Here is a 27,464-nt window from a genome sequence, read left to right as displayed (position 1 = left end):
AACTTACCGTTTGCATTAAAAAAATTAAAAACCAAAACCAAACCAAAACCTTTCCTATTTTCAGTGGTAACTGCACTAGAACACCAGAACAAAACCCTCCCACGTTTATTAAGCACATCACCACAAGAGGGCTCTAGAAGGCAGAACTTCCCTTCAATCTTATTTTCACAAATGCAAATAGTTCAAACCCAATAGAAATCAAATTAACAAATTACTTTTCTTCACCACAGAGACTTTTACTAGATTTAAACTGTTGATTAGAGAAGTTTGACTCCAAAGAGATTTTTCAGCTGACTGAAGAAAACACCCTAAAAAATATAAGTGATTCCACAAAGCTTTTTACTTGCCATACTTCCTGCAGTAGCTATGCTTTTTTTTTTAAAGACAACACTGTTTCTTGCCAAGACAATACTTTGCACAACCGCAAATAACCTTGCACCAGTATGTATGTGACCATCCAGCATTGCTTCAGGCAAACATCCACAATTTCGTGTCAGTGCTAGAGAGAATCCTTTCTGTTCTGCAACTGCCAGTGCTGCAGACATAAATTAAAATATCCCAATTATTTTCTGCACTTCATCAGATTTCTCTCTCAAAGTAACATAGCAAATCTATGAACCGTACTGAACCATCCTTTCCTAGCAACTCCAGAAAACACAAGGAGAAAAAACATCCCTCCAAGAAGGAACACAGGGACGCTAAAGCCCTTCTCAATGGGTAACAATTTAAGCTTTGCAATACACCTCCATGTTTACAAGGATTTAGATTTTAGATAGAAAAAATAAAACCCCAGAATTTTAGTGTGGCAAGGAGAAAAGGCTCAAGGTCTTCTAAATACCTTTAAGCAACTTGATCCTACTGATTTACCAGCTGTCATTTTCAAAATCAGCTGAAAGTCAGACCCTGCGTCTGGGTGAAATATTGCGTTGGCTAACACATTCACCTGCAACCTTATTTTGGAAACGGGACTTGGTCATCGAATGCTCTGCCTCGGCCAGCAGTGAGCACACGCAAACACTGGTAAGTGGACAAGGAGACAGGTAGGTGACACCACTACTGCTGTGTCCTGGGTGGGAAGCCAAGCCCCATGGGGCGCACTGCAGCCTACCTTCTTCCTGAGCTTCAGAGGAGTACTGCAGGACAGCCACCCCTTTCTGCTGCTGGAGCGGGTAGCAGGTGAGTTCTTTAGGTGGCCAAGTCATTTGCCCGAAAAGCTGCCAGTGAGGAGAAATCCAGGGAAAACCAGACTGTCACTGAGAGCCTGCACTGCCACTAATACCTTCCCCCCATCCCCCTCGCTTCAAACTGCACTGTGACTTTTTTTTTCCCCAGACACTACAGTTACTTGAAACTTCCCATTTCTGCCAACGTACTTATTTCTGTCAGGGTGCTGGTGAGCCCACCTTTCCAATCTCTGCAGAAAAAGCCTAGGACATCTGTAAGCACATATATAAAAGTCAAGACTTCACTTACTAGGATCAGGAGCACAGGGACAGAATCACAGATAGGATTTGAATAAAAAGTTCAACACAGTGAGGAAGACATCATATAAAATTAGAAAACCTGTATTTTAGCTCATTGCAGCATTACACTGCAGACAAATGTTGTCTTAATTTTTTTAAGACATTGAATTTTCATCCATTACGGTTAGCAACTACTTGGATTCGGAGGGCAGGCTTATGCCATGGTGCAGAGAAGACAAGGCAGAACAGTGACTGGATGGACCTTGCCACAACCAAACACCATCCTTCCCCAAAACAGGGAAGGGGAGGGAAAAAAAAAAAAAAAAAAGGCATCACCACATCGCAGACATGTCCAGACACTGCTTCCTCATATCATCTCATTTCACACCAAATCACTGACGTTCTTCCATCAGCATCTGAACATCCTACAACCTCCACAAAGATCTAAGATTTTAAGTTTTCTCTGGCTATTTGTGTTAATCCCATCCAATACCATTTATATGCACGAGGCGTGCCATCATGCTCCTCATGAACTTCTCGGCTGGGACTGCAATCCAGTTCCTTATAATCAAGAGGCCAATCTTCCCTCTAAAGCTGCAACGGATATCTCTTTAACCCCTCCGCACACAGACGTAAAAGTCTTTGCTTTGGCCTTGCAACAGCTTCAGGCTGACTCACCGCTCCATCTGCTGTGAGATTCAAAGCATACACTTCGTGTCCTAGTCTGCAAGATGGTACTTCATGCAATTGAAACATCAGCTGTCACATCATGCAACTTAAAGGTGATGGCAGCACACTCTTCTGCTGTCCTGGGAAAAACTATGTCCCTAAAGCATGCAGTGAGAATAGCAAAGCAGAGTATGAATTTCGGTGTAAGAGCGAGGACTCTGTTGTTTTAGTCTTCCAAAGCCGGAAGAATAAAGAAAGATGTAAGTCAGCTACACACAACTAGCTACACTGAAGCATCAGTGAGAAAGTACAGCACAGCAGAGGATGCAATTACAAATGTGACAAAAGTAATGACAATTCCAGCTTCACTGCAGGTTGGTATTGTTCAACTGCAGCGTGGCATGCCAGAGATGCAACGACTTGCATAGGATCTTGTCCAGATACAGGGCAATTCCACAATGCCTCAAGTCAGAGCCCTAAGTCACTTAGGCCTAGCCATACACAGCAACTAAAGTCTAAACATTTTCAGAGGACTGGATTTAACTGACCTTGTTAAAGTTCAGTCTGTAGAAATACCAGGAAAATAATCAGTATCCCTCAATTCCTGATTGTGCTGTGGCTGAACAGCAGACTCAGGTTCTTCTCACAAAAGCAGAAATTCCAATGTTTTGTGGGGTTTTTTTTTTAAGCTGAAGAACATTTTTAATCTATTATCCTATACAGCATCTGTTCAGACTTAATTGAATTCTTGAACATTTGTTTTGCTACCTTGTTTCAAGTTTTGTTCCAGAGATTATTCAACCTAAGAGTCAGGTTTGTTAAAATGATGAGTAACTGTCCAATCCTGGTGTTGACAAAATTACCTCTTTCTTTTTGTTAAGCAGAAGGCTAATATTTTCCTGTTACTACAGTCATTAATTAAAAAGAGTAACAGTACGATCAGTTCTGAAATGTACTTCTTTCCACACTGAACAAGATGTTCAAAATACTTTCATGTAGATTCTACAGATCCTCAAAGTGCTTGGTATTAGAGTCTGTGAACGGACTCCTGTCTCCAGATGAAATCCAGGGAGATTCTTTTACATTCTATTTCCGAAGTTAAAGAGTTGAGAGGTACCCTGTTCTCCTCTATCCTTCAGAAGAGAGAGCTACTAGCTTTTCAACAATCCTCATAATGCATCCAATTAAAGAGAAAAAAAGACTCCTGCAGATTTTTTTCCTGCCTTTTTTAAGTAATACGTAACTGAAAGCACTGTGTGCAGAGGAACCCTATAATGGCCTACTTAATCTTAGCCCTAGGCAAGCTCAGAGCACCACAGAGCTGCGGTGCCAGGACATCAAAACCTCAAGAGAAACAGGCTAAAGGGGAGGTGCGGGCAGTTATAAAACCTGCGCAATTCTAATTAACCTTGTCTTATTCATTAGATAGCAGAAGAACGTATCTTAATGCCTTTGGCTTTCATTGTGATTTATACAGAAAAATTGACAAAACATCCTTTGCTATCTTCCTTTCCTTTATACACTATTATGTATAAAAAAATTCTATCAACACAAAATTTTGAAGTTTAGTTTCTAAAAAAAGGTTCACAAAGGTTGTTTAAACAGCATGTCCACTTTAGAGCAACCCAGAAGATTCAATATAAAAAGAGGATGAGAACTAGGGATCAGTCACACATGGGTAACAGGTTCATACTGACGAATGTGCATGCAGTGAACCCATAGGGTTTTTTGAAAACACATTTCAATTGATTGTTCACTCCAAACTCCAACATGAAGTCAACGATTGACTACGTCACTTGTCAGAAAAAAACGGTTTAAGAAAAACATTGAATGCTGGCTTAGTTAAAAAAGTTCAAGTATATTCAGAACAGTTTTCAGTTCTTCGCCTGGGGCTACGCTCTCCTGTGTTGATCAACAGTCATTAAGTATAAAAATAATTGTCATTTTACAGCTTCAAGTTCTTTTTATAAAGAACTTTTTCAGGGTCCTTTTCCTTGTTCTTCACTTCTGCAGGTGACACGGTAAGACAGCGGGGAGATACTCGTGGCTCCATTTTTAATATCCTCTTCCTATTTTAAGAGGGAAGAAAAATACACTTAACAATTCACATCTTAGATGCATTTAAAGCTAGTAAGTTATATACATAACACTAAATGAGTTGATAGAGTAAAATAATTTATCATCATTACGTGTTCCCACAGATGAAAGCAAAAAAAACTAGCATGGTCTTACACAAGCATCAAAAAATGCAGATACTCTGGCTTCAGTTTAAGCTAGCTACTGTGATGCACAGAAACTTTTTGCATAAAACTATAAACATCTATAAGAGATTAAAAAATACAACATTCTGTTTAATATTTAAAAGATTGAGAAATTGGGAACCATTCTTATTACTGAAATGTACAAACAGCACGTCACCTCGAAAGCCTCCTCCACCACCTCTTCCTCCTCTGAATCCTCCTCCTCCTCCTCCACCTCTTCCTCCTCTGAATCCTCCTCCTCTTCCTCCACCTCTTCCTCCTCCGAATCCTCCTAAACACAGGAAAGAAATTACACTTTGAGGAGCATATTAATTCTTTGTTATGCATAACAACTTACTTCACTGACAGCTTCTGAAAGGAAAAGAACAACAAAAAAACCAGAACCTGTCAATTCCTGGACAGTTACTAGGTCAATCACTAGTACCTTGTCTCTTCTAAGGACCATCTACAGCATTTTAGGTATTGTTTAATAGCTGATATACAATGCCCAAAACACTAAAGACACTAACAAAACTGCACAATAAACTTCTTTCATGGAGCAAAAAATTAATTACAACTATTAATTAATAATTATTACTTACAACTCAACAGAACATTAAAACATACCAACCAAAAAAAAAAAAAAATTGAAACATGTGCCTCACTGCAAAGGGGCAGGGTAGGGAGAAGAGGCAAGAAAGCATGATGTAAGAAAAAATTAAACTTCAGCTTTAATTGAGGAGTACATCATAGATATGTTCAAAAAAAGAAGGATGAGATCTACCAGGTCATTCACCCCTCTTTCAAACACTGCATTTCAAGTATTTTGTCCAAACTAGATTTTTAGAACATACTAAAAATACAGTTTTCACTGAGTTTTGAGTGTGTATTATCTACAACCTTTTACCATGAAGTTTCTTAGCAGTCACGCTTTCTGTCTTGGTTCTAAATCAGCGTACTCTCCTCCCTATGCTTTGGAGCTATTATTTAGCTAGCTACAGAAGCCCAGGTCCTGCCATTGTGAAGATATCACTGGCTCCTTCATTGAGTTATCGAACAGAAATATGTGTAACATTTTCCTTTGCAATACAACTGTTGATATTCAACTACTCAACCGCAGCTTTACCACAACCCCCCCACCCCCAAAAAAACAAAACGAAACAAAACAAAGCCACCCAAAAGCACATCCCACCCCAAAAACACTGCAACATTATGCAGCTTCCATTCTTGGGATCTTACCTCTACCACCACCTCTTCCTCCTCCACGTCCACCACCACGTCCTCCTCTACCACCTCCTCTGGGAGGACCTTTTTCTCCAGGTGGCCTTGGCAAAAATCTCTGAAGGGGTAGCAGCTTTGCTGGATCAATGTAAAACTGCAGGAAGAGAGTTCCATCAGGTTTTGAAAATACCAAGGCTAGAGAGCATGTTAATATCTCCCTTTACAAATACCCACAATTTGGTCTTAGCCCTTCACGTCAAATTGTCCTCTGCAAATAGCCAAATGAAGAAAGCATGCAAGAAATAAATCACAGTGTTATAAAGTTATTAAAATATAGATGATATTTGCATAAGTTTTTTACATCTTTTTTTGCAGGGCAGGGAGAAGGAAGAATGTGGCAGACACATGAGTGAAAAGAAAGAGGAAATGAATACCTATGTTTACAAAGGAAAATTAGCTTTTAAAGTTAATAAAAGCTTTATTAAGTTTTTATTATCTGACAACATAGAGTAGATTTACCTAACTAATGACATACAGTAGAATTCTGTTATTGAGATTGCCTAACCTTTTGCATTTTTTTAAATGAAGAGGCTTTCATGTTCTCAGACAGTTTCACTGAAAAATACTGTTAGTTTCTTTAAGGAACATAGCAGGAATAAAACATTAGAAATAGTGGATTTTATTATTATACGAAAAGCACATTCAGACATTTTCTACATTAGTATTTTATCAATGAAGCTAAACATCATCACTGCAAATGAAAAATTACAATTAAAAGATCAAAAAAACTATTTTCAATTTTTCTCAGGGTTTTTTCATAGTTACAAATATGGTATTTTGTGGTAAAATCATTTTTTCTTTCCATGTATTAGGGCATAAGGAAGAACATACCAGTGGCAAGAGTACATAAAACCATAACTGTAAAGAAACAAATTTGTATAGCAAGCGACTATCCCCTTAGCCCCGGAGTGACATCAAGGCATGTCTAGAACACTTTAGACACTGCAAAGGCTCTGCTAGCGCTGCTGCTGCCAGGTGGTAGAACTGCCTGGCTGTGGAATGGTAAGAGCCAACAGGGACAGCTGGGCCAACCACACGTCCAGCCTCACTCTACAGTGAGGTGACAGACACTCTCTGTAACCCCACAGGCCTCTCCAGTACACGACGACTTTGGTATGCGGTTCCTAAGATCCAAAAGAGCTGCTGACCAGCTCTGCTTAATTAAAACTCTAGTTTAAAAGGGGAAGCAAGGACTGGCCAAATCCCTACTTTCTTAATGTGTTACTGTAGGAAGAAAATAAGTTTCTGAAATTCAAATAATTCTGATACAAAAGGTAAATCTGCAAGTTAATACATTCAAAGCGCGAGAGTGATTTAAACCTGTGCATTTGACTTCACGTTTAAATGTGGGAGAGGAAAATGCATGCAGCTAGGTACTGATGCTCAAGCAACCAACAATGCAGGCTAAGTCTCACTGCAATGTTACAGGTTACTCCCCTAGTTGTCCGGCTTTTGTCATGGATTCTGCCAATCTGGCTATGACAACAAAATGGACCCAGTGCCTCTGTCTCAACAAGCTTGCTTTGCAGAAGCATGTCCTAGCACAACCCACTTTTACTGGCAGTTTAAGTAATAAGCTGGACAATGGGCAATACAAAATCCTAGCACAAACTCACCTTTATAATTAAGTAATAAGCTGGAGCATGAGCAAGGTCCCCCTAACGCACAAAAATACCCTGTTCCCTTGATCAACTCAATAGGTGAGTAACCTATAACAGAAAATATGGTCAAGTAGCTCGAAAAAGTAACATCTCAAACCACCATGAATCCCAAAGACATCTGCCAGTACTGGTACTGACTGAAAACCTCTGCCTGACATAAGGTACTGTCATATTGAAAGAGCTTTAAGATAAGGCACTTAATGTGAACGATGCACCTACTGACACCAACAGTTGTAGCTAGACTTGCGACTGTTCACATCTAACTGGTAGCCAAGCCTTAACTATTTTATAATCCTAGAGAAATTCCATTTAATAATCAATCAGCCCTTAAAAAAAAATTATATTGCACGTCACACATTTTTGAAGGATACAAAATCTCTCAGCTGTCCGAAGATTTCATCCACTTTGCCAATCTGTTCCTTATTATCCAAGTACACTGGGGCGTTAAAATAAGGCACCTTGTTTTCTTCTGTTTTACATTTACAAACAATGTCATCTTCACACGGATGCATGAACTCTCCCAATACTGAAATAAAGAACAAATAAGCTAAAGAGCTGGAGCAGTCATTCCAAATGAAATAAATATAATCCCTTCATGTAACTTACAAACTACCCTTTCTGGAGGGCCTTGGTCATATCCGCCTCTGTTGAAGCCTCCTCGTCCACCTCCCCGTCCAAAGCCACCTCGTCCACCACGATTAAAGCCACCTCGGTCACCGCCACCTCCTCCACGATTGAAGCCGCCTCCTCTTCCACGAAAAGACATCCTCTACTACCTCCTAAATTGTGGACAAAAATCAATTGTTTAAGATTAAAAACATATTTCATGTTTGATTTGCTGTACAAACTAAAGTCTCCTGACAGCCCTGTTTGTTAATATAATGGTTAGCTGTTTCAGTCCTCGCATGTAGGCACATCAAAAAACGCAGTTTACACCTGAGACGTCATCCATTGCAACGCCCACCTGTAAAACGTGATCAGCAGTGATGTCGGCGTGTTTTTCATTCATATGTATGAGGGTTGAACGCGACACTCCCGAGCCCCAGGAAAAGACCGTGCGACTCGCACAAAGCGAGCACATACCCGGCGCGCATCCGCAGCGCCTTTCCCAGGCACCTCAGAGGGCCCACGGGGCACGGCCTGCAGCCGGGCTGTGGGGATCCCCGCGAAGGGCGCCCTCCCCCGCGCCCCCGGACGCCCGCCCGCAGCGCAGCGCGGCCCTCCCTCAGGGCTGCCATCGGTCCTCAGGGCTGCGGGGCAGGAGGGCCGGCGGCAGCCCCGCCGCGGCCCGTACCCGGGCGCTGAGGAATCACCAACGGCCGCTAACGGCTCCGTCCCCCTTCCCGCCTGCCCCCACACGCGGCTCGAGACCGACCTCCTCGCACGTGGCGGACCTCCACGTGCGCGCCGTCCCGGCCGCCGCCGCTGCCGCCAAATGCGTGCGTCAGCAGCACGCACCGCCACCAGGAAACCGCCCACACCGCCGGAAACGAGGCTGCCTGCCGTAAATGAAACGGCACCTCCGCGCGGCACGGTCGCAAAAGGAGCTCAAAGCAAGTCTCACCTGAGCGGCGGCCGCCACCGGGGCAGGCGGCTGGCTCGGCCGGCCGGGCGCGACCCGCACCGCTCGCGAGTACGGCTTTCCCGTGTAAAACAGCGGGCTGCCGGAGGGAGCCGTGGCGCTCAGAGCTGCCCTCGGCACGGCGTGCGTCTGAGCCGGCGGCGCGCCCCGGTCCCGCCTGTGCGGCTGTAGGCCTCAGGGCGTGCGGCCTCTCGTAGCTGCGGGTGGCGGCGCGGTTCTGCCCTGCCGATGGACGGGCCTCCGCAGCCGTGGTGCGGGGAGCCTTGCGCTCGGTGTGACGGGCTGGGCCCCGGCTCGCCCCGCCACGGGGAAGGAGCCAGCGCCTCTCTCTGCCAGCCCCTGTCCGGGAGGGAGAGCAGTGCTGCTGGCGGGCATTTGGGGACGGGGTGGGTTGGCTCTGCTGCCTTTACGTGTTCCTGGAAGCCGACTTTCAGCAGAGCACTTAAAGCATTTGTCAAACACTTGAAAATTCTCTATACAGGTTGTGTAATATGAGCTGGCAGTCCAGCTGAGTATGTAATGGACATTACATGGATATGAGCGTTTCTCTCTCCCTCTCTCTCCATATATATGAAGACATATATATCTCTTACATAAAAACACATGTATCTTTTACAATAATCTGGGAATGATGAATGTGTACAATCAGGAGAACCAGCATGATGATTTGATCAGTCTCTGGCAAAAGAAAGGGAATGTGTATCCTTAATAAGTGCTTCCTTTTAATCATTTACTTTAAGGGCTTTACTTTCGTTATCTCGTCTTGCGCTTACAGTAAAACCAGTTAAATCGAGGCAGGATCCTTTTGGAGAGATCAGATTTATCAGCTAATAGTTGAGGCTCCTGTACTTTATTTCTAAAGACACTTTATTTTACCAATGGTTAAAAATTAAACACAAACCTAACAACTGACATTCAAAAGAATCCCAGCCAGCGGAATTTATCTACAAAGAGAGATAAAATTTCATCATGCGAGTAGTCCCAGTTTTCTTGTTTTTCTTGTCTCTCTTTTGGTTTTGTGGATCAAAGGTAAGAATTTATTTTATTGTGGTAGCAGTAATTTATTAAAAAAAAAGTAGTTTATTGTTATAAAAACAAAATCTGTTTATTATTTTAAGCTTCTTTTCATAGCATTTGTGTTTCATACATTTGTTTTAGCCCAGTATGAATGTTTGAAGCTTGCTATTTCTCTTTCATGTGTTGATTCTATCTGGGGTTTATGCTAACAGGCTTCTGGAAAAGATTTTAATCCTATCCTAAACCCAATTTGCAAGCATGGTTGACCACAGAAAGGTGCTGCAATTTTCCCTGCCCCCCTCCTTCCTTTTTTCACAAATGAGATTACAGTCTTCTAACATGTTTCGTACTGCCTGAAGGTTTGCTGCAGAACGACTTCTGGCAGAAGTGTCCCAGAAAGTCCACCTGGGCTCAGTGTTCAGCATGCCCCAAGAGTCTTTTAGAGAAAACCTTAGATAAAAATCAGCAGCTTCTGTTCCTATTCAAGAGGACCGCCTAGTACAATGTGGGAGTTATGCCAAGCCGGATCTGGCTCATGGTTTGGATTCTACTGACCTGAGAACAGCAGGGAGAATTTAGTAAGATTATACAACTGTTAAAAGGGGTTTTGTTGGATTAAATTCTGCCCCAACAACATCCCTACTGACTTTACTATGGCCAGGATTTCTTCACGAGAACTTTAAACTTCAGCTGTATTGATTCACTTGACACACTCAAAGCTGATAAATCACATTTGAGGACTAATTTTTCTTTCCCATTTTTATGCAAAGTCCATCCATACATATTTTTCATGTTTCAACATTCTTCCTACCCATAGATCTTAATAAGGAAAAGCACTCAGCCAGCAGCAAAGTCACCAGAGAGCTGCACAAACACAGGTGCAGAGTCACTCACCTAGAGGCAGTCAAACGGAGGGTCAGAATCTGTCCTTGCAGTCCAGCAATGACCAGGACCCACACTGCAAATCCACTGCTCTGCAAGATACAGGAAAAGAGCCGATAAGGAAGGGCACTTAATTTTTAAATTTCTTTAAGATACTTGCTACTTCAGCAGTCACATGCTGAAACAAAACATTAATTTTAGATTTCTTTATTTGCTTCTAAGACATTAATAAATACAGGTGATATTTAAACCCAAAGCCAACCAGGCCAATAAAACAAGTCTCAGAAAAAAACAAGTTGCTATTTTTTTTATTTTTCTGGTGTTTTAAGTCCCCTTATGTTTTGATTTGCTTGTAAGATAGGAAAAGGCTTAGGAATGAACACTTTGTGGAGGTCAGTAAAGGGATCTGCAGAACTCTTGGTGCAATTCCTAGTCTTACTCCCCCTTTTTTTATTATTTTGTGCCTTGCAGAATGCAGCATCTAATGCTGAAGAAAACCAGTTTCAGCAGGTTGAGCCTGCCCAGCCGGCTGAGCAAGACACATACCTCATAGGAGAATGCTTAAGCAACCAATACACACACAGGTCCTGCAAGAAAGTTTTTTGTCACCCATGGGAAAGATGTGTGGAGGGAAAATGCCTTTGTAAGCTTCCCTACCAGTGCCCAAAGAATGGCTCTTCAGTTTGTTCTACCAATGGAAAGTACTTCCATACTTACTGTCACCTAAAGAGCTACGAGTGTCAACGCCCCGAAGCAAAGTTTCTGCACAAGGGAAAATGCATGTCTGCAGGTATTGACACCTCCTTTTCCAAAATGTATCAGTCAGTCATTTGTGGGCAAGGAGATGCTTACTATTGACAGCTAAGAAAGTCTGGTCATTTCCTTGCGCTAGTAAGGACATGAAATGGAAAATGAGAAGTCATTGAAAGTGGGCAGTATCTGTTGATTTTCATAAAAATAAAGTGACTGACAGGCCCAGGTCACCCTGCTGCTGGTAAGTTGCTCAAATCAGCAGGTAGAAAGGGAAGAAACAGGCACAGGGAAGAGCTCTATGGTTTCTAGGCAGGGTGTTGACTGGTGGGAGGCACAGCAGGACAGGGCCTGCACATTACTCCCATTAGCAGTGAGAGTAGTATCTTTGGGAGAGGGACACATCTCACAGGAGCAAGAGTCCAAGGAACAGAGTCAAGCTGCTGAGGTGCGTGCGGGAGTGCGTGGGGAGAAGGTAAGCCATGTTCACCTCAATCATCTTCACACTGTGGATTTCATGAACGTGGAAAGCTGTTCCACTGAAAAGGGTTGGAGAGCCTCTGTGTGTTCCTGGTGCGCTCCCCATACTCCATCACTAAAATAAGCTGAGGACCTTGGCTCCACTGTAAACAGCGGAAGTTTTGCTACACAGGTAGTGGAAGCAGGATCTGGCCATCTCACTTGAAGTGTTACTGGTTGGCTATCAAAAGTCCTCTAATGGAAGTCATTATACTAACATGCAACCTTTCCTCGGTAGACCTCCAGGTACTCGTATGTACTCGTACCATTACCCTCATTTGTCCTGAAACTGGTATATTTTGAAAAAGTGGCAGGCTCAAAGCCACAAAGTCAATCCTCAGAAAAATCAGGAATAATACCTGAAGCTTCTGATTCCCAATCTACTGTTCTTTCCATATGAACTTTGGCTGTCAATACAAAATCAGTCCTGATTTGTTTCTGTGCTCTTTCCACTAGATACACCTATATGATTTTATTTGGGGATTTTTTTATTTCTCTTTTTTTTTTTAGAAACATTTTCAATCTCTGTGGGCCATGGAGATTCAAGTTTGCTTCGAGTAAAACCTGTGAGTCAAAAAACTGATGTTTTTGTATGTGATAGTGAGTGGACTATGAATGAAGCAAACGTGGCTTGCAAGCACCTTGGCTTTGAATTGTAAGTCTGGGGAATTTGTCTCTGGATAACTGCAAGGGATCTGAAAAAGTAGAGATGCTTATGTAAGTGTCAGTCACAGTCAGCCAACGCTTAAGACAGAAAGCTCATGAACATGTATTGGCTACAATATTCTGATAAAGCTTCTTAAACTGACACCTGAGAGTGAAAGCCAAAACAGAGACTTGTGTGTTCTATTACAGATTACAACTATACAAAGCGTAATTGTTTTACTTTTAAAATAAAGCTGAAGACCAAGCCAGAGGTTTTTCTCTCAGGTCTGTGTAAGGGAAAGTGCACAGATGGACCATCCCCAGGTAGCTCTGAGCAATGACCTGTGTGCAGAGAAAAGTTCCTTACGCTAGCTGACAACAGGGTACAGCTCTGTTTTGCCACTTGCACCAGCCAGGCTAACACGAACCAGAACATGGTTTTTTTGGTCACCCCTTCCCCCGCTGCCATTGCTTGCTTTGGCCACAGGGATGGCTGAAGCCACGCAGAGCTTGTTCTTTTTCCTGCCACCACACTGATGACCTGAGTTGCACATTCGGCTCCTCATAGAGAGTCAACTCTATATCTTGTTCATAATAATTTTACACATATACAACTAATTTAACTTAGGTAGGGCTGCCTCCCCAACCCTACCTGAAGACTAAAAATGCTATTGCAGTGCCCTAAATTGTCCCCTCTAGGTGGGAAGCAAGTATTTCCCAGTCCTGATCAGTATCTCTTTAGATAGCAGAGAAGGGTTTCTGCTGGGACAGAGCATCCAGCCCTGGAGTCCCATTGTAAGCCCCTCTAGTTACTTATTTACTTGTTCCATATGACTTTAAGGTAGGGGACACATACACTGTTAGGAGGACATGGCTCAGGTAAAACCAAGGGAGATAAAATGTATTAATCCCAGCCTTGCAGGGGCCTGATCTCCCTAAATATGCATTAATTTTGATGACATCAAGGATATTTGACCACATGCAGGATGGTTTCCAAATTATGGCTCACCTATGCCTACACAGGGATAGAGAGCTGGGCTTACAAGTTTTGCTACAGAAGGAGACTTTTCTATCCATCATGATACACAGTGACTATCATAGAGCTACATACGGATTTAGGGACAGTCCTATGCAGCAACCTGCAAAAATTAGCACTTTGTTTTACTTTTTCTTCAAAGTAAACATCTCCTACTTACTCCTAGACAATTCCATGGGAAGTCTGCTCTTTTTTAAGCCATGATCAAAATTTTTTAACGCTGAGGAAAATCATATACATTCTAAACAATAAAAGCAGTGGAGACTCCATTGTGAAACAATGTAATTTGTTATTATTATTTGTATCTTCACAGAGGTGCTGAATATCATCAAGCCAATTCCAGCATCACAGAATCTGCTTTAAATTCACTGCAGTGTCTGCAAATAACTTGCAGGGGCCTAGAGACAAGTCTTGCTGAATGTCACATAGAGATGAAATCAAGAGATAGTAATGAGGGATTTGTTAGCCTCCAGTGCCATGAAAATATCAGAGGTTAGTAGGTTTTTTACTTTTATATCTATTTGGGGTTCTTACATTTCAAGTTGATTTTAAATAATTAGGACCTAGTTTGTTGAAACCTTTTGCAGGCTTCAAGACAATTGAGGCAGTCTTAAGTCAAGAGAGTCTTGAGTTTTTGAGTTTGGAAAATCACTGCTGCTCCTAAAGTATTTTTACAGATATTTCCCAAAAGTAAATATATTTCACCCATGGTTCTGTTTGTTCCCCCATCCCTTCCAAGGGTACCCAGGTACATGGTATCCCACAAGTCTTGTCTCTCCCGGGTTAACTGGTGAGGAGACAGGTGAAAACCCCCTACTCACTGCTTTGTCTGTGAGGGAGATCAATTAGGACGCTAGTAGCACTGTAGCCAGACAAGCACGACTATAGCAGAACTGCTCATGTCTTCTGGGGGGTTTTGGGACTCCTGTTTTTCACTGATATAAGGGGAAATCAAGTTCTCATTTTGACTTCTGAACAGCTTTCTGTTCTCTGCAGTGGGCTTTCTTTGGCACTGATAAGCATCAGCCTGAGATGCTGCTGGTTAGGAGAGCTATGAATTGTCTCAGGTTTTTCTTACGCCACAGAAGTAGGAGTTCACAGACTCCTGATGACTTCTAGAGTGGAACATTCATCATCTTAATCACTTGGATCTCTTACAGTGGGTTTGAACCAACCATTTCTAGCCCTTCTCTAGAAGAAATGATGTTCCCTTTTGCCAGGCTACTGCAAGTTGGAGGAGGATAATAAGTGGTCACATTGAAAGCTTGATGAGAAGGTGATTAAAACAATAAAAAAGATTCCTATTCACATTACTGGGCCCCAGAATGCCTACTGTTGATAGGCCAAACTGCTGATAGAATAAAATATGCAAGCAGAATATATGAATATTTCCGTGGGCAGCTGTAAACCTATAGACATTTCCACACTAATTTCACTTTCATCGTGCTTCACAGCTTGTTCAGATGCTGAGTTTCATTGTGTCAACAAGAAGTGCATTTCTCTGGATAAAACCTGTGATGGAATCAATGACTGTGGAGACCTAAGTGATGAACTGTGCTGTAGAGGTAATAATTTCCTTTCTCAGCTATTTCAAAATCATTTCAGCAGAAAACCACCCCCAAAGAATTTTTACAGTGATGTTACAGCTACAGTGTCTTTCCCAGTAAGTCACTACATTAAAGCAATCAAACCATAGTTATTGTATACACAAGTGCAAGAAAAGTAGGCATAATATAATTCTTTGAAGCAGGCAAGTGATCTCTGAGAATGTGGATTTCCTCGGAGGATGAGGAAATACAATGAGATCATTTAGGAGGCTGTTAAACATTGATATAAAAAATGAGCTGTATTAGAATGAAAATGTATTTTTAGTTGGGAAAATCAATAGTAATTAAACAAAGACACTGTTTTTCCAATGAACTATCTTTGAACCAAACTAAGATCTCTCTTAAATTTATTACTAATACAAGATTATCCATAGAATATCTGTGAACAGTTCCTGTCACATTACTTCTTCATGAGCAGTCAGTCTTTCAGCATCTGCAATTCCAGCTGTAACAATTTTGATTAGAAACAAGGAATGGATCTAGCATGACCCGAATGCAGAATACTTTCACAAGTTGGGTTTCAGGTGCCAAATGGTAATGTGGGTTACAAATCCCATCACTATCCCTAAATAACCTTATTTTTGTAGTTTTACAGTTGTCAATAAGTTTAATCTGATAATCATGGAAACAGAGTCACGGGCCTTTTAGAAAAAAAAAAATCTGTGGCTTCATATATTTAGAGGACATTTCTTCAGATTCCACATGACCAAAACAGTGCTGTTTCAGCTGTATGGGCTGAAAACAATGCTTTCTGGAGTCAGAAGAAGTATTTCAACTGAGTTCAGTGGTCTTAGGATCATGTTGTGATATCTGGATACTTTTAGAGAACTATCTTATTTTCTATTAAAGACATATATCCTTAAATAGTGGAGTCACATAAAATTATAAAATAGCTCAAAAAAACCTGCCATAAATTCAAGCACTGCTTTGCTTTTGATAACATACAAAGTGATCACAAGAATTAAAAGGAAGGGGGTTCTCAGGTTTATAATAACATTTCATATAATCAAGAGTTTTAGAATAAATAACTTATTAAATCCAGTATCTTCAAAACAGGACTCTTGATTCCTAACCCTCCATTTAGGCATTTAGGTCATTCAACCAAAAGGCAGCTTGGACTCTGATTTCAGGGCGGAAATGTAATCCAAGCATCATAAATTCCTCATTTGAGGTGATCAGTAATGCTGGCAAAACTGGAAATCCTTTGGCTGAGGTTAAGTGTGAGCGTGTATTGTAGATGAGACTGGTAAGGAGTGATACCAAGTCTAGAAGTACAGTACTGAACTGGTAACAGAGATCCACATTTTTTTAAGTCCTAAAACTTCAAGATTGTAAATGAGGATAGTCAAGTATTCATTTTGTTTTACACTTACAAAGCCTGCTTTTGTCATCTGTTTATGAACAGCCAAGTCCCATAACATGGATACTATATTGTGTTTATATTTTTAAAAGCTCTCTAACTATGTGAGGTTGCTGAATCATATGATCCTGTGATTTACGTTTGTAATTCTGCTGTGTTACAGAGTGCAGAGACAACAGTTTCCACTGTCGGTCAAATATCTGCATTCCAAATAAGAACGTCTGCAACAAAGAAATTGACTGCCTCACAGGAGAGGATGAAGCTCAAGTTCTCTGTGCAGGTTTCCCTCTGAAAGATGTTTTTCTTTCTTTTCATTCTGCTCAATTATAACTACAGACTACACAATACATATTATTAAATTATTTAACAAATTAGCAAAACCAAAATGCATGCAAGAATTAGTCTTCCCAATACTATGTTATGCATAGTAGGAAGAAAAGTTTACGTAATTTTGCTCCCTTTCCTTCTAGAAAAGAATGGCAAGAAAACTAAAGGAAGGAAGAAACAGATGATGGTTTAGGAGGCTTAAGGCAGATTATGTCTTTTGCCTACGTGGCCATCTATCAAACTGATATCCCCTATTTGTGAACAAAGCATAGACAGGGTGGGCAGGAACTTTTTCCTCACAGATGAGGAATTCAACTAGTTTGTCAGTATAATAATTCTTCTGTGCTGTTCCCCTCACTGTTGAAAAGATTTTGGTTTGTTTTGAAATTAGAATGTTTTTCCTTACGCTGATAAGAGACAAAGTCTAAAGCCAAAAAGTAAATATTGTTGGTAAATGGTAAAAGATAATTGGTAAAGGTAAACTGAACTCTAAATGTAAACATTACTGTTAGTAACATGAGAACAGACCCAATCCTCAACCTCCTTTTAGGCACTGAATTCAATGGGCATTTTGTTTGAATAAAAGCTGACAAACCAGATTCAGGAAGCATTTAATTTACCTCTCATGTTGAATACCCTCTCTTACCCTGTTAAAGGAGGCACACAGTACACAACAGCACCATCTAAACTGGAAAAAAAATATCCTGTTACCTAATGCTCCTTTGGGCTTTGGAAAGCTCCAAAAGGTTGATGGGCAGGAGGAGGAATTTGTGTTGTTTCCTGATGGAGGAGAATGGGGTATCACTTTAGAGATCAAAAACCAGTAAAAAAGGCCACTTCTCAGGGTTCCTTTCCAGAAGGGCTCCCTAGGCATGGGAAGTAGAGTAGATGTCATGTATTTACAAATGAGTATCTGCTGGATGTAGGTCATTTGTAGGCTGAGGCAGCCAAAGAGTGTCTAGTAGAAAAGGAAACAGCAGGCACCAGGCTGAGAGTATTGCTGTCCATGTGAAAATGGTGCGCCCTTATGCATTTTAAATGTGTATCACTATTTTGGCACACAAACATAGATTCAAGTGATAGAACAAATGTAAATGTTTACCAATATTTTCAGTATTGTGTTATTCTACTACAGGCAAAGACAAAGGTGCTGAAAGTCACAGTATGGATGAAGGTAAGTGTAACTAACCCTCCCAAAAGAACAGCATACCCTCCTGTTAGCGGCTTTCTACCTACCAGCCAGCTGGTCAGATTCAGAATACTCAGATTTAGTAATATACACTCTGGAGTTTACCATTTGTCTTGCTTTCCACTGATTTCAAGAATGCCATAATAATTCATCCTGGCTGAGGACACATCTGCATGTTTTAGCAACTAGTGGAGGTAAACTCTCAGCAAATCTAGGGGAACTGCTTTAAAATTGTTTGCCTGCACATAAGCAGCAGTGGAAAATGAAAAGAAGTAATGTGAAGCTAACATACAAGCAATTTTCAAAGCAAAAACAGATGCTAAAATATTTGGTCTTTGTTTTCCTGCTAATTCAGCTCCTGGCATATTCACAGCACTCAAATTTTCAAGATAAAGAGAAACTTGTTTCCAAATAGAGAAAATAGATACCTGAATTCTGAGACACATTTTTCCTTTTTGTTAAAGAAAGAAAAATGATAAAGACACTTCTTCCCCAAATACACTGCGGTCGTACAAATCACACATTAACTCGACGGAAAAGAATCGTAGGTGGAGAGATTGCAAGAAAGGTAAAAAACCCCAGCCTTACCAGATATGAGTTCATTCAGCATCCATTTAAGTGGGCATTATTGTCCTTCTGTTACAATGTACAGAAATAACAAAATCAGCTACAACACTAATTTCATGTTTTGCAGCAGCAGTGGCATTGCACTGAAAGAAAGAGAAGCACAATTTATAAAGTAAAATATGAAGTTGCAAAATTGAGCATTACAGTACAAGTACATTGAAAATTATTCTGAAAAATACTTAATACTATAGCTAGAAATAACAATTCTGACAAAATGGAATGTAATACTCGAGCATAGCAGGTCAGATTCTACATCTGTTTCTCTGGCTGCAAGGGGTTTCATGACAGAAAGCTGGAGGGCATCACACAAAGTCAGAAGATGTAATAAAATTACTGCATTTTAGAATATATATCCTTTGTATCAGATGGAGCCCTAGTCACAATTTCTGGATAGCAGATTTTTTATTTACAATCAGATATAGTCAAGGAGATGAGGTGATACCAAGAAGTGTCTTTCCATTTATGTGCTAAAAATAGTACACATAGTATTCTGATTTCACATTATTTGGGTGTTTGTTGTTTGAATAGGGTGAATTCCCTTGGCAAGTGGCAATTAAAGAAACTGGCAGTGAAGGTGCAACAGTGTACTGTGGAGGGGTTTATATTGGTGGCTGTTGGGTTCTGACTGCTGCACACTGTGTCAGGTAAAAACAACAAACTGGAAAATTATTTTCTTCTTGGATATTATTGCCCTTCTTAGCTACCTGTTTGCTAATTCCTTTTTGCCTATTGAATGAAACAATTTAAAACACAGGCTCACCACATTAACGATTGGGAAGATTCAGAGAAAGTAGAATATTTTGGTAGTGAACAGGAAGATGAAAAAGTAATGATGAGTTTGAAGAGAGACACGGCATTCTTCAGTCAAATAGTAGGCAGGCAGGAAAGGTTCACTGTAACCACTTTGCCTGAAAGGTGGATAGACACAAGGGACCTCCTCTCTTCCTCATCTCTGCTTTGGGGATCTGTTCCCTGAGAATGTCCCTGGGGTCATATATTCCCCAGAACAAGCAAGAGCAGACAGGGAAGATTTGCCAGTCCCAGCATCCCATCCACATCTGCTCACTCTTCTTTCACTTGAAATCAGAGGGGCATAAATGCCTACTTTCTCTTTGTCACAGCACTAAACACAGAGGCTGGCCTTTAATATTTCCTTCTGTATTAGTTGCAGCACTCAGCAGTAAGTGTCATCTGCCTTGCATTTGCTACACTTCAGAAAAACCTGGACATCAAGTCCAGAAAGAACCTACATGTATATAATATGGATTTTTATTCTAGAGAAACTTTAGAATGGAATCATAGAATTGTTTTGGTTGGAAAAGACCTTTAAGATCATCAAGCCCAACCATTAACCTAGCACTAGCAAAGTCCAACCACTAAACCATGTCCCTAAGCACCACATCTACATGGCTTTTAAATACCTCCAGGGATGGTGACTCAACCACTTCCCTGGGCAGCCTGTTCCAATGACTGACAACCCTTTCGGTGAAGAAATTTCTCCTAATATCCAATCTAAACTTCCCCTGGAGCAACTTGAGGCCATTTCCTCTTGTCCTATCGCTTGTTACTTGGGAGAAGAGACCAACACCCACCTGGCTACAACCTCCTTTCAGGGAGTTGTAGAGAGCAGTAAGGTCCCCCCTCAGCCTCCTCTTCTCCAGACTAAACCACCCCAGTTCCCTCAGCCGCTCCTCATCAGACCTGTGCTCTAGACCCTTCACCAGCTTCATTGCCCTTCTCTGGACACGCTCCAGCACCTCCATGTCCTTCTTGTAATGAGGGGCCCAAAACTGAACACAGCACTCAAGGTGCGGCCTCACCAGAGCCGAGTACAGGGGGACAATCATATCCCTAGTCCTGCCGGCCACACCATTTCTGATACAAGCCAGGATGCTGTTGGCCTTCTTGGCCACCTGGGCACACTGCTGGCTCATATTCAGCTGGCTGTCGACCAGCACCCCCAGGTCCTTTTCCACCAGGCAGCTTTCCAGCCACTCTGCCCCAAGCCTGAAGCGTTGCCTGGGGTTGTTGTGACCCAAGTGCAGGACCCAGCACTGAGCCTTGTTGAACCTCATACAGTTGGCCTCGGCCCATTGATCCAGCTTGTCCACATCCCTTTGTAGAGCCTTCCTACCCTCCAGCAGATCAATACTCCCTCCCAACTTGGTGTCATCTGCAAACTTATTGAGGATGCACTCAATTTAATAAAATGCAAAAGTTTACAGCTAGTTGAAATGTACAGTGCTTAAGTACCAAAACATATTTTATTTCACTGTTTTTTTCCAGGGCAAATCGAGTTCATCTGTACCGTGTCTGGATTGGACTATTGGATATAATATTGTATGACAAAGAGACAGATACTTTCAGAGTAAACAAAGTGATAATCCATGAAAATTATAATGCGTCAACTTACGAAAATGACATTGCTTTGCTGGAGCTGAAAGGTTCTGGGAAAGGAGAATGCACCCTGACATACAGCACACCCGCCTGTATCCCCTGGTCAGAGTATATGTTCAAGGCTGGTGACAAATGCAAGGTTTCTGGATGGGGACTAGAGAAAGGTAATTGCTGTAGTGCTTACTACAAGAATGTATTATTTCTATCACTCATTTTCTAACTGTGGTGAGCTTTCATTTTGAAAAGGCTGAAGAGTAGTTGTGCACAAAAAAGTTGTGGATTCAGAAGAGGCTGCGTACAGAAAACGTAGGCTGTGGTTCGGCATTCGCCTATCACTGTTGGTTCTCTTTTCTGTACTGCTTATTCTGCTGTGTCAACCACATAGTAAATTCATCTGGAGGACACCCCTGGTTGAAAACTACCCTGACAATAAGAAATGTTCCTTTTGCCAATGTAAGTTATATCACCTGTGGAGACCTGGTAACGATATTTAGCAAGTGGTGGTCAGTAGCTCACAGTGCCCATAGTCACAGCCCAAGAGGATCTGAGCTGCAGCCAACTGTTATGAAACTCAGCACATCTCGTCTCAGCTGTGTTTAAGTTTAGCCCAGAGAAAGTTGCACAGGGCCAGATAAGCCAAATGTAATCACACTGTCAAAGATCTGGGAAGCATTTGTTCTGTATCACAGTGATTAACAGCCTGGCATTGGAGCTACCGCATACTGGTTGTGAGGCTTCTCCTGCCTATACTCAGTAGCGGTCCGTAAAGCAAATGCCAATTTGGGAATTACTAGCAAACGGACCAAGAACAAAACAGAGCATCTCCTTAACCTAGTTCACCTGTATCTTCAATATCTGGTCCACTCATCCCGAAAAGACAGAGTAGAATTGGAAAAAAAGGTAACAAGGATGATCAGAGCCACATCTCCATTTCAGAGAAAATATACCAGTTTCCCAGTGTCTGGAAACCTTGGTATGGAAAACACAGAAAAAACCCGAGGAAGACAAGGAAAGGGAAAGGGTGAAAATGCCACGAAATGAAAGTACTGTATTTAACACTGCAATTAAACCACTCTGTTTTATTTTGAAATATATGGCCAATGTACTGCAATTCATATGGGTAAGTGTTAGTGGCAGTTTAGGGTATCTGGTTATAATATTGAAGATTATATTCTATAGATAAGCAAGTATGTAACTTTCAAGTTATATTAAAAGTGTCTAATATGTACTTACCATTTTTAATTCAGAAAAGTTTATTCTTTTCTTTTATTTTCTAGGTTACACCAAACAATTTATCCTCAAGTGGGGCAATGTTAATTTATTTCAGAATTGTTCTAAACTATATCCAGGACGATTTTTTAAACAGATGGCATGTGCAGGCAAGCATCAATTTTCTTACTATAATTTCTCTACCATCAAACCCACTGTTTATAAGGTCAGACATACTGGCTGGGAATCTTTTAGACTTGGAAAAGACAATAAACTGACTGCCACAGTATCACCATTAGCAAAATGCTAGCCACAGGAGCCTAGCTGCATCCACAATCATGTATCTATTTATAAACAGAGTTAAGATGACAGTGTGCCAAGTTTCTATGATTATGTGGGCAAATTTCAACATGCAATTTGAGTTATGTTTTCTAAATAAACAAGCACTTTACAGCCCCCTGAACTTCCTACCTTTACTATATTTGATTCTGATTCAGCAACATACTTAAGCAAATACTTGTCTTAGAGCACATAAGTAGTCCCGTTGACTAGAATGTGACTATTCATCTGCTCAGACATTTGCTACTACCACACTGCACCCCAGGAAAAATACGATTAACTTTTCAAACTAAGGTTAGTCTGGCCATGAAACTTGTTGTCACTCCTAGGACTAAACTAAGGATTTTGAATACACATTTTTTGCTTCTCAAGTAACAAAAGGTATTGCCAAATACATGACTAAAAGAGCCATGAGTATTCAACTTATAGGGCAGATAGTTTCAACTGTTCTTTAAATCAAAAAGTAAAGACAATATTTAGACAAACTAGTTAACGAGAAAATTAAAAAACAGATATAAAAGCCAAATAATTTGTGATAAATTCAGCATAATATCTGTAAGATATTGGGTTTGTTTACTGTGCAAGTTCCGTAACTCACCTCCTTGATCTTCAAGGTATTTCAAGTGATCACACTTTACCAGGAGGGAACAAAGACAGTATCACATGGGACAACATCAGAAAAGGGGTATCTGGGGTTAGCTTCCCCTCCCTGATGCAAATACAAACTTTGGAATTAAGGGCTAGTATCCACGGGAGTTAGTTATACAAGAAAATATTAATTAAACTGAGTAAAGGCAGTAAAATCTTGTTTTATAGGATTAGTAATCCAACTCTGAAAAGTTCACAAAACTCTTTCTCAGTAATGTAGAGATTCCAGAAATAGGTTACATTTCTAAAAACTTGGAGACTCATGCTTAGTATGGGTTCCTTCAAACTAGGTCAATCAACCAGAAAAGTGTAGTAAGGGTGTAAAAATTAATAAACTTTTACTGAGTATATAGGACAAAGCATAAATCATATTCTAGCTCTGTAGTGGTGTTTCTGTTTATCTCACATCCTTCACTCCTAATTCATTTTTTCACAAGCACTATATTTGCTGAATTGCCAACAAGTAGTTCCGTGAGCACTGAAACTTATAAAGAGCACTGGATCCTACACACTTGTGCCTCAGGGCCGCTATCTGGTGTTGCAAAAGGTCCACCCTGTGACCGAGGCCTTGCAGCAAGGGCACTTCAAGAGAGTTGCTCCCCCTCCCACCCCAGCATTTACATGCTCTCCTTCTTGTACCTGCCCACTTGTTTTCATAAAGCTGGTAGAGAATATAATTTTGAGGCCTCTGCCTCTCCGCACAGCTCTATACAGGTGAAACTAGCCAATGAATTATTGGGTAGAGAGGACACCAAAGGCAGACACGTAGGCATACACATATTACAACAAACAGCTTCGTTTCCATAGGAAACAGCCTACAAATCTTTTTACCTTTTGATTCCCGCTTTTGTATACTTTTTATGAGCTACTTCTAATGATATAACAGGCAATATGGCTGAATCCTTCTCTATCGCAGAGTAAAACAAGACTCACATCAGTGATATCCAAGCAAATGAGGAGAATTTGGGCCAGCCACAAATGTAAAGAGAGGCTCCGCACTTAAAAAGAAATGAGAAGTAACAGACTGAAGAGGTTAGGAACCTCCTTTGCTGGTGACCAGGAGGCAAACATCTGTCAGGAAGCGACATGGGCCTGAAAAACTTCCTGAGCTCTGTTTTGTGTGTTAGCTTGTATGTGAACTTGTTTTTGCTTTTTATTTCTTCTTTCGCTTCAGGTACTTATGATGGCTCCATAGACAGCTGCAAAGGTGATTCAGGAGGACCCTTGGTCTGTTTTGATGCAGAAAATGTGGCGTATGTCTGGGGTATTGTGAGTTGGGGCGAGAACTGCGGGGAGGCTGGTCACCCTGGCGTGTATACAAAAGTTGCCAGCTATTATGACTGGATTAGCCATCATGTGACAAGGAATCTCATTTCACGGTATAATATCTGAAACCTGGAAAATTAAATACTTCCTTCTTATCACCACCCATGCAAAAATGAATGCTAGTCCTTTTTTACAATCAGCAACCATATAACTTAGCAACAATTAGTAGAAATCTTTAAAGAATATATTTTGAAAATTCTTAATGCTCTATGAATATCACAATTTTGCAGAAGCCTGTAGGAAGAGAATTTTAGTCACATGAGTCCGCAACAAAAGTCTCTAATAAAAGCAGGGAAAATAAAATATCTTTTTGTTGTTGTTATTTGGGTTTTTTCCACATTTCACCTAGCATTTCATTTGCGGTTGTTTGTTTATTTAAAATGGACAACCATACTGAAAGCAGTGGTTGGAAAATGACTGCACTGGCAATATGTGAACTTCACAGAAAGGACAGCAACCAGAGTACTTTAAAAAACTTCCATCACCCCAAGGTCACTAGAAACCCTCAGGATTGCTTGGCAGTTGATTCTTTAGGCTTACTGTGAAAGTAGACTTCAGACCACCTATTAATTGACAGATTGATTACGATCATGAGATTTGTTGTAATGCAACAATTACCCAAATAACAACTCTGCTTCATGGTAGATTTTTCAGCTATAAACTCAGACTCAGACAATTTTTATCTAGTTAATACGCCTCATCTGATCATCTAGATTGGGGTAATTTTTGTAGCTCTAAGATTTATTAATTTAACTGCAGCTGGTCACAAACAACAAAGGAATTTTAAAACTTGACTCTTCACCTTAAATAAAAAGCATCTTTACTATCTTAAGTTCTCTGTGTATGTGTGTATATATATATTTCTAGTATCCAACAAACTCCTAACATCAAGTAGGGGTTTACTGCATGTGTATATATATACATTATATTTATACACACACATATACACAAAATTTGTATAATATAAATATATTAAAAGTCTATATATTATACATATAGGCTTACTTCTACAAAACCAAGTTACAGATCTAAAGTTAAAAAATTAATACTCTCAGTCATAACACCACCTCACCAGATTCTCTAATGAGCACAAGCATCCCACCCAACATACAGAAGCGTGAAACAGTGACGCCAAGAAAGAACATCCAGGGCCTGATCCTGCAATGTGCAGTCAGGGGGGAGTTTTGCAACTGCCTTAACTGACCCAGAACTGGACCAAGACAAGGGGCCATCCACAAAACTGGAACGATTAGGCAGAAAATCCTTCTGCTTTCACTAATCCTTGTGAGGAAGTTCTGCACACATGATAATCAGGAAGCACAGCTCAAAGGACCGCTGCGTAAGCTACACATTTTTAGACACCAGTAATGGTGTCTGCTATAAGAAAATGTCAGTTTATACATAACAGTCTTGCACTCAGCAAGTTATGCACAGAAGGCATGCACAAAATTTTTTAGAAGTACTAGAATTTGGTTTGTGGATGGTACCCTCGACACAAAACTGTCAAATAGCTTCAGCACCATCTCGATCAGATTTATCAAACTGCTCAATAGTTTTAGAACATATTTCACTGTATTCTGATTTACAAAGGTTTTTAATATCTGTTTTACTTCATTCCTCTCAATTAATTATCTGTTTAATAAATGGCATATGTTCACACAACACTGTTCTTGTGGTGATGTTTTTTTCTATAATTCACCATAGTCTGCTTCAGACAACATTTTTACATTTGCACTGACTTTTCTTCATCTTCCAGTTTGTAAAAAACACACATCAGCATGAATTTGTCATGCAAAGACACTGTCAATCACCAGTAACTAAAGGGTATGAATTGCTTCTCTTAACACACACCCCCCTCAAGGCTTGCTATTTAGGAAAGCATTTAAGTATATTCCTACACAGAAATTATTTTGCTGAATCAGGGTCTTTGTAAAGTAATCATAGGGAAAAGCTGGCCAGGTGCAGGAAGAGCTCCCTCTTTTGTTTGACTTAATTAACTTCTGTAAAGAACTTTTTCCACCTATTTTTTCAGTTAACTACAAATAATACTAAATGCTGACGCTGAAAGGAAGAAAAAACCACAGTAGAATATGTACCTGTATTTTTTCCGCTCTGCCTGTTGATCTGGAATTCTCTCGGTTTTCTTTCCATTTCCTGTTCTTCTTTACAGTTAACTTTGTCCTGAAGTCCAATATTGCTGTTTTTAGGGATTCCACAGGTCTTAAAACAGAGCTTTCATTACAAAAACAATTTCCACATGGTTCCACTTTAGCTCATCTGTGAAGCATCTAGAATTTAAATATTAAATTAATAAGCATCTAATAATAATAATAATAATAAAAAAAAACCCAAACAGGATGTTTAGCAAGCTAGTCCATTTTGGTCTGATTTTTCTTTTCAGCAAATCAAGACCAGGCTTTTAATATTTAATATATTCTTTCATTTTGTCCTCTTTTACAACCCAGTCTTGCACATTCAATGATGTCACCTGAAACTGAATCACTCACATGTGTAAAGGTCACTGGATCAGTTTCCTTCACATTGAACATCATCATAAAAATAGGTTAAAATTTTAACACTTCAAGTACATATTCCCTACTGCTTTTTTTTTTTTTTGGCTTCTAAACAAGCGTGCTTTCTAAAAGGTCGTTTTTCTAGTTGTGTTAATACAGGTTCTCCCCGACTGCCCT

The 27,464-nt window shown here is 40.5% G+C and overlaps 3 protein-coding genes across 6 annotated transcripts in view; 1 reads left to right on the top strand and 2 right to left on the bottom strand.

The window, feature by feature from the left end:
- The window catches only part of LRIT3 (leucine rich repeat, Ig-like and transmembrane domains 3), a 32,820-nt gene extending 30,070 nt beyond the window's left edge, over positions 1-2,750 (bottom strand). Inside the window, exon 1 of the mRNA XM_054824565.1 lies at positions 2,681-2,750. The gene's annotated coding sequence lies outside the window, so the exon portion shown is untranslated. The remainder of the gene's footprint in view (positions 1-2,680) is intronic.
- Positions 2,751-3,970: 1,220 nt separating this feature from the next.
- GAR1 (GAR1 ribonucleoprotein) lies at positions 3,971-27,062 on the bottom strand. 4 transcript variants are annotated; one of them, XM_054824572.1, is made up of 8 exons: positions 26,871-27,062; positions 10,808-10,887; positions 7,921-8,093; positions 7,686-7,840; positions 6,159-6,218; positions 5,612-5,747; positions 4,551-4,664; positions 3,971-4,201 (listed from the first exon to the last, which is right to left on the bottom strand). In XM_054824572.1, exons 3-8 carry the CDS (start codon positions 8,078-8,080, stop codon positions 4,188-4,190), a joined length of 639 nt encoding a protein of 212 aa, XP_054680547.1. In that variant the 5' UTR covers positions 8,081-8,093; positions 10,808-10,887; positions 26,871-27,062; the 3' UTR covers positions 3,971-4,187. The 4 variants fall into 4 exon arrangements, with proteins under 4 accessions (XP_054680547.1, XP_054680549.1, XP_054680546.1 ...); XM_054824574.1 differs by lacking the exon at positions 26,871-27,062 and having other exon boundaries at positions 10,808-11,153; XM_054824571.1 differs by lacking the exons at positions 10,808-10,887; positions 26,871-27,062 and adding an exon at positions 8,690-8,789.
- CFI (complement factor I) lies at positions 8,862-26,438 on the top strand. Its single transcript, XM_054824566.1, has 12 exons — positions 8,862-9,925; positions 11,267-11,585; positions 12,575-12,719; positions 14,059-14,237; positions 15,200-15,310; positions 16,876-16,992; positions 18,175-18,213; positions 18,693-18,796; positions 19,384-19,499; positions 21,142-21,416; positions 22,530-22,631; positions 24,623-26,438. Exons 1-12 carry the CDS (start codon positions 9,866-9,868, stop codon positions 24,838-24,840), a joined length of 1,785 nt encoding a protein of 594 aa, XP_054680541.1. The 5' UTR covers positions 8,862-9,865; the 3' UTR covers positions 24,841-26,438.
- Positions 27,063-27,464: the final 402 nt, after the last annotated feature.

This window comes from Grus americana, chromosome 4, assembly GCF_028858705.1.
Source record: "Grus americana isolate bGruAme1 chromosome 4, bGruAme1.mat, whole genome shotgun sequence".
Taxonomy (NCBI): domain Eukaryota; kingdom Metazoa; phylum Chordata; class Aves; order Gruiformes; family Gruidae; genus Grus; species Grus americana.
The sequence above is the reverse complement of the archived record's forward strand: the minus strand, read 5'-3'. Positions and strand labels throughout refer to the sequence as shown.